Here is a 12,644-nt window from a genome sequence, read left to right as displayed (position 1 = left end):
GTCTCCATCACTCTCTGCAATATGAGTATAGCTACTTCTCTTGTACAGGTGATATAAGTGAATGTTTATCATCAAAGAGCAGGTAGAAGTGAAGGCAATAAACTGAGGGCAAGACCAGACATGACCGAAGTGTAAACTTGAGCAAATTGCTCTTCCAGTCAAAATTTATATTTATCACTGCAGAGCTGTTGAACCACTGTGCTTCTCCTGAAGTCTCTGGGATGAAACTGCTGGTGAGTCCTGCAGAGCACAGCTGGGCACAGGTCATGCACCAGCCAGTCCTACTTGTGCCATCTCATAGGCTGTTCTTGCTTTCTTTAGCATTGACCCACAGATTAATCTCTTCTCCATTGCCATGAGTAGATGTGATGGCAGAGGGCCTGGCTAAGCTGTCTCTGTATCAGCAGGGCTTTTGTCTCTGCTGGATGATTTCTCAGCATAGCATTAAAAGCTGAAGGCTCACCCTTTCTCAGACTGCCTGTCAGTACGAGTCAAAACCAAAAGCTTTGCCCATCCCCTTTGTCTTTGTTTTAGATGTTTAAGTAAAAAGCCTAAGAAATGGTGTCTACTACAGATAAACTGACAAGTTGGACTTTGAGACGCACCTTCTTTATTTCCCTTTCTGTGTGTCTCAACTGTTCTCCACAGCACTGCAAAAACCTCCCCGGTGAGCAGGAAATCGAGGAGTGTATTTGCCGTTTTCTTTCCCCATTCTATATTTGAGACCGATGATTAGTGGAAGCCATAAAAATTATTTTTTATAAGAGTAATATACCTTATAATTGCCTCAAATGATGTTACTGATAGTTATAAATATCATATTTTCTTCTTGAAACCCTTATGTCTGTAATATTTGAATAATAAATAATGACTATAAGAACAATTGATTAAGTATTAATAAAAATGAGTTAATCTTTGATATGATATATTGTCTGTGTAATTTTATTATGGTGGTATAAATAGTGATCAAGTAAATCTGAGTTCCAGATCAAATCTCAGCCCCATACATATGCAGACAAGGATACATGTGCAAGTACTTGCACACAGCATGTTGAAGACATAAGGTTAGTCTGATAGGCTTTTATCACATATGCAAGTTTCTTGGGGTAGTTAGTGTTTGGCAACTCCAGATAACCTTGGACTCAAGTAAGCTGATGAATGCATGGCTGGTGGGGCTCAGAAGCCTGTGGAGCACAGTGGCCGTTAGTGACACATAAGTTTTCAATTTCTACAAGTGAAATGTGCTTTAATTGTCAGGATTCTTGAAGAAACAGACAGAAAGCCACAGTTAAAGGCAATGTGCACAGTTAAATGCAAACGTTTACTAAGAATGAGATGAACTACAAGAAAATCAGGTCTTCAACTAGTACAAATCTAGGTAGCTTCAGTGACTTCATTGGTTGCTGGCAGCACTGAAAAATCTGGGCCATAAAAAGGATTTTGAAGTTCAATTTGCAGCCAAGCAGACCCTAATGAAATGCTGGCGTGGGTGAGATGGATAGATTGTCTGTTTTCTATCCACCCACCCATCACAATTTCATCAGTGGTATTATAAACAAGTTACTCATTTTTCAGAATTCGAACACACAGTGTAAAAGAGATTATCTAATATACAGTAAGGGAAAAAAAAAAAAAAAAGAAAAGACAATGGAACAAGCTCTGTTTCCATGTAGACCAGTGTAACTCCATTACACTGCCCGTATTTACACCCCTGTAGTTCAGATCAGTGTTCACCTCTTGTCCTGGAGATTGAATTTATCTCCCGCAGCTTTTGTTTCTGTTCACTTCCCAAGCTGCATGCTGTTATGCCTCTTTCTTCTTTTAATAATTTGCTTCTCAATAATACTTTGGAGGCATACCAACTAAAACAAGGGAAAGAAGAGAGAGTACAGAACTCATAACTGAAGCATATTTTCCCTTTCACTTCTGAGATTTTCATGTCATTTGAGCTACCACAAAATGTATTGCAGCCTAATTTTGGTGATAATGATTTCTTTTTAATCAGAGAACTGGGAATTCTTTTAAACAAGATTTCAGTAGTATTTTCACCTGTTATTCATCCTCCTCCTCTTTGCTGAGATAGTTTGTGGCACTTTAACTGCTAACAAGTAAAGGACAAGTGGATTTTTATTTATTTTGAGAGTGATCTTTACTGGCTTGCTGGATTTATTAAATGTTGATTTCTTCAGTGTTTATGATGGTAGTGAGTCAAAGATCAGAGGAATAACTAATTACTTCAGGTAATATGCAGTGATTCAGCCCTAGGAAACTCTTGCCTCAATGGGAAAAGAGACTATTTTTTTTTCCAGACCATTATTTTTATTGAAATATTTATAATTAATTACATTTTTTAAATCTGTCTCTGATCAGATGTTTGCCTAACTACTGTGAACATGGAGGAAAATGTTCTCAGTCCTGGACCACATTTTACTGCGACTGTAATGATACAGGTTATATGGGAGCTACCTGTCATAACTGTAAGTAAACCCACACATTCATTGTTTTCTACTACAACAGATATGTCAATGTGCACATAAAACAGAGAGGAGCTTAGTGACAGGTCATCTCATATTGTAGGATGTGACATGCCCTGACATGTCTCATGGAAGAGTTCAAGAACTGGTATAGGAAAACTATGGGAACCCATTTGTAAATGTGCTTGTTTCTTGACAAATATTTTGGAGAAAACAAAGCCATTTTAACTGCTTTCCACATTTTTTCTCACATTGTGCATTGATTTGGAGAACTTTACATTCATTCATGTTGCATACACATCACAGATGAGTTGGTCACTAGACATTTAGGCAAATTTATCTAGAATGAGCTGGGTGAATTGAATCTCTGGTTGGGATTGCATGTCAAGCACCAGTAATGAATGTATGAAATAAGAAATACTTGCTCTTCAGTACTATGTCTTCTGTTCGTATCTTGAACCAAATGTGTAGGCCAATAGAAGGTGGATGGACTGTCTTTGTTGCTCGTTATCTGGAAACTCATGTTGCAAAATCAATGTTTTCAGGAGTTTATGGTTTTGAAATTTTGCTGAATTCATTGGGCTGCTGCCTTTTAGCAAGGATACATTATCTGAAACAGTAGCAGTATGTGATGCACGCACATACTGAAATCCACAGCAAGGATTATTAAGGTATTTTTTTTTAAAAAAAGTACCACAGTAGACACACCACACGGGGAATTCTGATTGAAAAAAAAATAGAAAGGGGAGTCTAAAATAAAGCCTGTTCATAAAGCTAATTAAAAGGAAAAATAGTTAGAAAATGAAGGTAAAACTTTGTTCTGTCACTGGAGATAAAGTGAGTAACAGTTCCAGGAATACAGCTGTAACCTCTCCAGGTATTTGATGAGCAGTCAGACCGCAGATAGGATGAGGCTGGTGAGAGATGCATTTTTCCCTGGTAAGCTAAAAAGCAGAAGAGAAGAAAAGGTACTTAGTGGTCTGAAGCTGAGAATATTGGCGATGGTACTCAAATTCTAGAGACCCTAATGGTTTGCTAATTAATGATGAAATCATTTGTGGTGTGAAGTCTCTAGTACATGGGAGAGGCAGTTGAGAGATCTATTCATAGATTTGTCTTCCAAGCTGAAGGCACCTGAACACTACATTGTAAATTCAAAACAAGGTAAGTGTTTGGTGCAGAAATCATATTCTACTGTACCAAACTAGAAGAAGGATGTGAAGAAAAATGCCAAGTTTATAATTCAGAAGAGAGGGATTACTGTTTGCCCGGCATTTTTGTCATTCCAAAAGACATCACTCCTCTTCAAATCATCCAGACCTGAGCCAAAGTACGCAGCGATTGAGGCCATAGCAGAATATTTACACCAGCTGATGCTTGGTGCAAAGCTAGATGGCCAAATCAGTTAATGAGAAGAGAAAGGGTCCTTGTGGCAGGAAGAGATCTGTTGACCATTAAAGGTGATTAGGGATGCTAACCTCTAGGCTACACCCGAACTATCATATTAGCTCAGGGCCTAAGGCTCGCTATATCTCTGTCAGCTTGGCATGGCTTGTGTCTGAAAGAGACCATCTCATTGTTGCAGAGGACTGGTTTATGACTAGTTTTCCCCACAGATATTTGCATGGAGTTATTGAAGCCTCCTGCATCTGTGAACTGATGTCTGCTCTCCCTCAGATCCCAAAGGCACACAGAGGTCTGCAGTTATTTAAGGTTCACTGATGTAAAAACTACCCTGATAAGTTTCTCAAGAAGATCTGTGCTAAGACTTGCATCAGATCAAGCTGTGCACACATGTGATGTACAGCTATTCAGCTGCTGAGCTTATTTACAACCATATTATCAACAGCTAATTTGATTCCAGCTAGATTGTGCAGCCAGCTGCCCTGTAAACCAAGCAATGCTGATAAACTGTAACATTAGTCTGGAGGAATGCATTCATCTGCTTGAGATGTGTGATGAAACTATTTCAAAGCCGGTGGGCAAATGCGAGCTGTTGATAAGAAACCTACAGAACAAGAGACGTTATCACTTTCAGCTGATAGTGGTTGACATACAAGAGTACCTTGTAGCAGGTGAATGAAAACCTCAGATCTGATCACAGTATAACTTCAGAATATCTTCAATATAGGGGCAGCTCTTCCAATCAGGTAATTCAGTATAGTTCTATCAAAGTAAAACATATAATTTCTTAAGTTTTGAAACATTATCTCAACAGATTTTGATTTTTACTAGAACACTGAGGCTGACAGGCCTGAAATTGAACTAGTACCACTTGGAGAGGCTATTTCTTTTACAAAAAGGCCCTTCAGACTTAAGTCTGTGCAGCAACAGTGGAAAGATTTAGCTGGCAATCTGCTGCAAGTCAAACATAGTGTGACTAGTTTCATCATCAGGTGGATTTTGTTTCTTTCTGAGTTGAATCACTGTGATTTTTGCCTCTCTTTCGTGTGGTGTTTGTAAGAGGTTTGCTTTGTTTTCAAGAAATACTGCATCATGCGTATCTGCAAACCAGAATTAATTGATTTATGTTTTATCAGCTCAGACTGTGAGACCTTACCATTTTAAGAACTGATATCTGAAGATATATTGTCCTTAACTGACTGTCATCATCTCTAAATAGTTGAGCTTGTGCATCAGCATTCTGTGGCTGATGCACAGGCTGTCTTACTGGTTTCTTCTAAACATTCATGGACTTACACTGGATCCTACTGTGAGAAACAGTTTATAATACAGATTATTCCTGTTCCAAAGAGCTTGCCCTTTGGATTCTGAGGTAAGAAAACATTCTGGTGCATGTGATGGAGTGTCAAAAAGTCTTCATCAGCATCATAGGCAGTGGTTTCAGTCTACCAGATACATAATTATTACTAGGCTTCCTTAGAGGCAAAATGTAATAAGGTGGATTAAAAAGAGGAAGGAATTGAATGCTCACAGGTGTGAAGGAGTGACATGGGAGAAAGCAATAATGTGCTTGTTTGAAAAATATAAGGCTATGACCAGAGAAGTTTGACGTTTTTGATAGGGAAAATGACAGGTAGACTGGTTGGAAATATGCTGTGAAAAGCAAAGATAGTTTTTATTTGACACAACTAGGGGGAAGTAGACAGTGGCAGGACAGAACAATAAGTTGATAAAAGACACACCTGGAACAATGTTTACATGACCATGTCAGATAAGTGAGACAAGATTGTGTCTTTCGTGATTTAAAATGGGTGTAGTTGAAATTCAAGATGTGTGGATGAAGAGCAGAAGTGCATATCTCAATATATATATACATATAAAGAATTAGCTGATCTAGACATGGCCTGGATGTAATCTTCCCAGAGGCAATTGGTGTACTGCAAATACCAGGTATCTTCCTGCTCATTCAGAATCCCTTCTGATTCTGAAAGCTTCTGAACAGTTACAGGAGTTATGGCAATCTACATTATCCAGGTGAGGGTCCACCAGCAAAAGGGTATAGGGTCGTGTACATTTAAATAAATATAATGCAGCAGATAAGTTTTACTCTGAAGTTTCCTTTTGTCCTGCTTTTCTTTTCTGAACTTAGCTGTAAATACAAATAAAATAGTGATAAAATTCACTAGTGGTTTCTGGGTGTCAGTAGCTGTAGCAAAATAGATAAAATGTAATGTTTCCTTCTATTTTTCTATTTTAGATAGAAACACCAATGTTAGTAAACAGCTTGGGAAAAAGGCCTAGGTGGGGTTCAGCTCAATTTTTGTTGGGTATTGTGACATATATTCTAAGGTAATGGTCGCTGTTTAACAGAATGGCCTTTATTTAACAGAGGGAGTGAGCTACTTTCAGAATTTGACTAATGAGACTGTAAAATAAGGTGTCTGTGGAATGGACCACTTCTGAAATATGCCAGTTCACCTGTTTCTGCAGAGGGGGACTGTCTTAGGTTAGATGTGCAATAGGCAATTGAACCTAGGTCAGAATTATAGATGTATATGTACAGAGACAAAGAAACAGAGAGGAATTGTAGGTATATAGATATATTTTTAATTGAGAGGTCATAGTTGAAAACCTGAACAGTCATCTCTCTCATGCTATTAATTCTGCTTGTAATTATCCTGTGACAGAGAAAGCAGTAACAAGTGTAAAATAGCCCTGAGATACAGACTGTTATAACTTTATTGCAAGTTAATGATTGGTAATCTCCTCTTTGTGTGAGCTATGTTACTCCCTTAGAAAGCCTCATCTTCCCCCTCTGCATTTCTGTTATTTTTATGTATGACAGTTTTCAGATGGCCTTTAGTCTTAGGTGTATTTTTTTATTCCAAAGAATGCTGAACATTGAAATAAAGGATGATGAGACATATAAAATAATGATTTTATTCTTCATGTTCTGGGGATAACAACATGTCCCAAAGCTTTGCAAGGTGATAATTAACAGAATGTAATTTAATTCTGGATATTTGCTTTAGTGTGTGATCTATCTTGTGCATACAGGCATGTGTCTTATTGGCCAAGGTAATTGCTGGAGGCAAGAGCCATCCAATAATGGAAATGTCATAAAGTCATTGGTATGACATAAACTTAACATAACTTGAGGCTTTGAAAATGTATTTTTTCATACTAATATGCTTACTGCATATATAATTTTTGATCTGAAGAGCTTAATATGGCTTCAGCGAGATTGTTATCGGTACTGGAGTTGCATCTTAAAGAGCAAGCCATGGATGGTAATTCTCTTGTGTTCCAAAGTAGGGATGCATTTACACAGTTCACTGGCTGGGCAAATGTAGTTCAGAGAGTTTCAGTATGCCAGATGTCTAGTAGTAAATCTAGTCATGTAATTTATATGTCCTGAGTAGCCAATTTTCCATTGAAATAGACTTTTCCATGTGTATTTAAAAACTTTTGTGTTCTTTGACTAAACAAAACATGTTTAATATTCATATCAAGCCTTCAGTATTGTACTTGGTGTTCCTGCATATTTCTGTTCACACCATGCTTCTGGCATATGAATTTTCATTGTTTATTTTGTAATAAGTTACTGTCTTATTATTGCTTTCCCTTCAGTTTGTGTATCTGTAAATTGTACATTTGCATTTCTCAGTGGTGTTTGTTTAAACAAAAGTTTTCACTTTGCTTGACATTTTCTTGTAAATAATGCAGAGACTAATCCACTTTGGGATGTGACTGCAGACCAGAGTGTATAGGGGGTTCTCAGGTACTCAGTACCCTTTGAAGCCTGCCTTTGTCAGGTGTGACCTGACATGACCACAGGAATGCCAGTACTTTAAGAGTAAGGCTGAAATACTATGCTTGATGTCCTTTAAGTCTATAATTTCTCCTTGCCCCCCAACCTTGTTCTTAACAGTGAAGGGTTCCCTGGCACTCTTACCCCAGCAAGATGTGGAGATTATCCTGAATCAGCCATGGGCTGCTGGGCATGAGGGACTGACACAGCAATCTTCAAACCTCAGTGGGAAAGTGACAGTGGGATGGGCTGACACGACCTTTCCTACACAGAGCTAGGGACAGCCTTAGCTTGAATTGTAGGAAATGGTATAATCCCATGTATAATGGGAGGATCCATTCCCAACATGCGTTTAAGTGACATTGGGGTAAAAGTCATTTTAAAGCTATCTGTGAAAATAACACATTATTTATCAGATGAGTAAATACATATTTTAAAAAGGGAAAATAAGCCATCTGTCATGCAGGCACATCAGAGTGGAGAGTGCATTAGTCTGTCAACAGCAGAGCTGTCAAAATCCAGTTTCTGAGAGTACAGATTTCATTTTCTGGCATTTAACTAGCCAATTGTATTATAAGGGTGAGAATGACAACCATTCCCATAGTTCATTGCTTGTACTAATCCCTCTACTGTTGAAATGAGAAGAGAAGAAGAAACCTCTCATTGCATATTGCTTGATTTGCTATTTAGAAAAATCCTGGATTGAATACTCATTACTCTGAGTCTGTAAGAGCAAATCTGTCAGGCCAGACGTATGCAAGTAGAGGGTGAAATAGGCATCTCCAATCTGTGTCCCAGGAGCTCTGAGAGTTTTGATGAGAATGCTTAATTTGGTCTGTGGTGAGCATTTATGCATATCAACTTGTCCAAGGTGCATGGCAGGTTGCTGATCCAAACAGGATCCCCAGGTCTTACTGGCCTTTCTGTTCTAACCATTAAATAATATTTTACCTCAGAATACAATAATAATACTATTATTATAAGGTTTATTTTTACTTTTTGCATCTAAGGATACAAAGAATTGCGAAGGAATGAAGTCCCAGATGATCCGGCTATTCTGCCTACGATATTTCATGATTGTGCAACTGTTAGGTGTGGTAAAAACAACATACATTTCTGCAGTGTTCTGTCTGGGGATTGGACAGTGTCAGTACATCCCAATAATATCAAGAATTAAAGCTCTTTTGGCATCTTTAATGTATTTAATTTATTATATCACCATAAAATGCCGTCATCTGAGTAATTGATGTAAATTGTGTAAAAAAAGCTACTTTTATTAGATTAAGAGAATCCAGCCTAGAAAGAGCAATATCACAGGACTCATTTTGGTAATCATATCTTGTACAGCCAAAATTCTGAATCTCCACCACAGAGTATTTGCAGTGAACTGTGTATCATCAATTTCCAAAGTAATTAGAAATATAGTAAGAAATAAATGTTGAGAATTTTAAGGTTTGGTTTTAGTTGATTTGTTTTTTGGAGGAAGATCATGTTGATGTCCATTGCATTTGAAAGTGACAAAATCCTCAGATTTAAATTAAATTTTTTGTTGCTTTTTTTTTTTTTTTCTTTTTCATGATTTGGGGTTCACAATCTTAGTTTTATCTATACAAATAATATACTGCTGGGTGGAGGAGAGAGGTTTACCTTGCCTGGTCTCCCAGGAGTAAAAGTGAAGTCCAGGTATCACTTTAACTTTTGCATCAAGTCCAACACCCAGGGGGTGAGTTGTAATTGGTGAGTAACAAGTTCATTCTTTCATTGAAGAGAGGAGGCTTTAAATATTTTGTTCCATGAGGATTATTTGCAGAAGTTCAAGTCTTTGCACAAGAAGCAGTCATCTTTTTCACCAAGAGAGAATCAGGGGGTGGAAAATAAAAGTAGTCTGAGAGAGGGTTTTATAAGTTAGAAACATGGGGGCAGAAGAAACAAAGCTGTTAAGTACTAAGGAAGGCCAGCGGAAGAGTTACCTGAAGGGAGCTCAGCAATGCATCAGTAAATGTGTGTTTAGTGAAACCTAATCTGACTGCAGATGAACTGATAAGGGCAAAAGAAAGACTGGGAGAAAGTGTCAATACAAACATGAGTTGTCAGTAAAAAACTGAATAAAAACATGTTTTATTGGAAACAATTGAAGTTTGACCTTGCAAATGTTTGTACTTAGCCACATGCTGTCATTTCATCACGGTGGGGATACAATCTCTTCTGGTTTAAGGACTGTAATTAAAACAGCTGGATTACCAGGTTCCAGATACTTCAGAGATCTGAACAGAGATGAAATTGCTTATATTTAAAACCAGTAAGGCTCTTGCAGCATATTGATCATACTTGCAGGGGGACAGTATGGGTTTGCATGTGTTGCTAGCAGCTCTTTCAGCTGTGCGTAATGCAACTTCGTGAAACAAATTTGCCTCTGCTGCCTGCAGGAACTCAATTGCAGTACTGTTGCTGCATGGCAGTGCATCTCATTCCCAAAAGGGCCTGAGGAAATGCAGCAGGAACTGAAAGTCACAGGTTGTGTTGGGGCTCAGTGAAGCAAATATCTTTGGAAAACTATCATTTTATTTTCAGTGGTTGATGTAAGTTAAAAGTGGTCAAAAAAAAAAAAAGATGGTTAGAGAAGGAAAAGTGGTCTTGCTCCTTTGGAAAAAATAGTAACTTACAGGTTTCAATTTTGAAAAAAAAACTTTTCAAAAACTGCTTGGTTAAACATTTTAATGAGAAAATGAGCTTTCAGTGAGCAGCCTATAAATAATGTTATTTTAGGTTATTTTAGTCCCATTTTAGTGAACATTTTAAAATGTGAAAACAAACTTGAAGGTGTGAAAGTAAACACTATTAAAAATTCTTCACAAAAGGAATAACTTTTTTAGTTTAAAAATAATGCCTGAAAATTATTGACAAGTTCTACTCAGAATGAACTCTGAGATCTCCTTTATTTAAAAAAAAAAAAGTGTAATTACTGCAAATGTTGTTTGACATTAAAATGTGTGCCTTTGTCAGCAGTTTCATAATTACAATTGTTGCTTGCTTTTTGAAAGTTAATCCCTATTACATTCATAAATAGTTGGTGACTCCTTAATGATTTCCTGCTGTTCCCAAAACAACTGTATCTCCATCTACTTCAAAGAAGTTTGGCACAAAGTGGAACATAAATCTGAAGGCAATTTTCAAAGTTAAGGCTCTGGGGTCTTAACAGTCACAGCTGACTGTTTTTTGTTTGTTTGTTTTTTACTTTTGTATGGCATTCCTGATTGCGTAAAGTGACGAATGACTACAAAGAGATGGGGTCTTCCATTGAACCATAAGACAGCTTCAAGTTGTTGTCACTGGGGTAATAAGGCCTTTTTCAGCAAATGGAACTGCGTGACTTCACTCTGAAACCTGCAATCAGCTCGGCCTGCAAAAACGATGAGCAGAGCTTGGAATGGATGGTGCACATGAAATGCCTGTGGGGGGATCTGCTGGTGACTAAAAAACAAATATCATTTTCTCCTTGATGCACTGTATAGCATAAAATAGAAAGAAAGAAAGGAGAGAGAGAACTGAAAGCAATGACCCATCCAGTCTAGAAGTGTGTAGTACCAATTGCTTAAAATACAGGCGTATGAAACTTTCAGTGTGCAACTACAAAATAAACTGTCCAGCAAAACATCTATTCTCTAAGTCGTGATAGTTAGAATATGCTTTATGTGCTAGAGCTTGGGGCTTATAGATTTTTCCCACTTCTTCTGCTACTCCCTAATACCTACTGCTGGAATTGTCATAACTGAAAGGAGAACACCAGACAGACATAACCGTAGCTTCACCAAAGCATACAAAGCTTGTGTGTCCTTTCAGATTTATGCCACTTGAGCACCTTTAGCCTGAATTCTTGCTCTATTCAGCTTTTTTTTTGTTTCCAAATATACAGTGACAAAGGGGCTGTCTACATCATCTCTGTTTGTATCTGTCCATGTTATTAATGGTTGAATCTTCACATCTTTCCTTATCAATTTGGATAAAAGTGTATCCAGGCTCCAGCCAAAATGACAGTCAAGAAGTAGCAAAAACACTTAAGAGGAAAAAGTTTGTGATGAAGAATGAGCTTCTAGATGTGCCAGTTCAAAGCCAACATATTAATTTTATGTCTCTGCACCATCGCTTGCTTTCAAAAATACTTAGCAAACAATTCAGGGGAAGCAATTGACATAATCCGTAACAAGAAAAGATAAAGTGTCCTGTAATGATGATGACAGCAAATTCACTAAATGAGCTGGAGTTCGAGAACTTTGCAAATTGATCAAACTATGATTCCTTGGTTGCTTACTTAATCACCTGTTACAGTTTCTCTCCTGACCCTCCATAGTCCAGTTACTTTCGTCAGCGCTTTGGCAACTGAGGGACTCCCTGTTTGCTCCTCCAGTTGTGAATACTGGAATAAAAGGTTCTGGCTTGGAGATTTAATTTTATTTGTATTTGGTTTGTATTCTTGACCATCTTTCAGAGTGGGAATTTACAGATCTCATAGGCTCCTATAGTTCTCTTTACATCAGGTTAATGACTCTGAGGAAGAAGCTTTCTTTATCCTGGTTATGATAGGACAGGTATTAATTAAAGCACTATCTTACCAGGTGCTGAGTGCCTTAAGCATCTCCTTAACTCTGGGAAGGGTAATGCTGTGCATATTTAGCACTTAGAGGTGTTCTGCCAGCAAAAGATCTCTGGTCAGGATAGAGGTGTACAGGGCAAAAACATATTTCAGCTGGTGATACAAGCGTCTGATTCATTTAGTGACAATCTTATTTTATAGGGTGGTGATAGAAATACCCTAGAATGGTGGTTCTATTTTGTTGGCAAGAGTGAACTCCAAATATTATTAAAATGTGAGTGATCATCTCTCGCAGAGCTTTTTTCAGAATGAGAAAGACAAGACAATAGTCAAACAAGTCTACTTCAGGCTGGCCATTTAAGTC

At 37.7% G+C, this 12,644-nt stretch overlaps 1 protein-coding gene across 9 annotated transcripts in view; it reads left to right on the top strand.

Annotated features, from left to right (window-relative positions):
• Window positions 1-12,644, top strand: part of CNTNAP5 (contactin associated protein family member 5) — a 290,859-nt gene that overhangs the window by 175,886 nt on the left and 102,329 nt on the right. For all 9 annotated transcript variants that reach the window (XM_083841975.1, XM_083841976.1, XM_083841971.1 and 6 more), the window contains one exon: window positions 2,371-2,477. In XM_083841975.1, the coding sequence (XP_083698101.1) occupies window positions 2,371-2,477 (107 nt within the window). The remainder of the gene's footprint in view (window positions 1-2,370; window positions 2,478-12,644) is intronic.

Source organism: Anser anser (genome assembly GCF_964211835.1).
Source record: "Anser anser genome assembly, chromosome: 6".
Lineage (NCBI taxonomy): Eukaryota > Metazoa > Chordata > Aves > Anseriformes > Anatidae > Anser > Anser anser.
The sequence above is the reverse complement of the archived record's forward strand: the minus strand, read 5'-3'. Positions and strand labels throughout refer to the sequence as shown.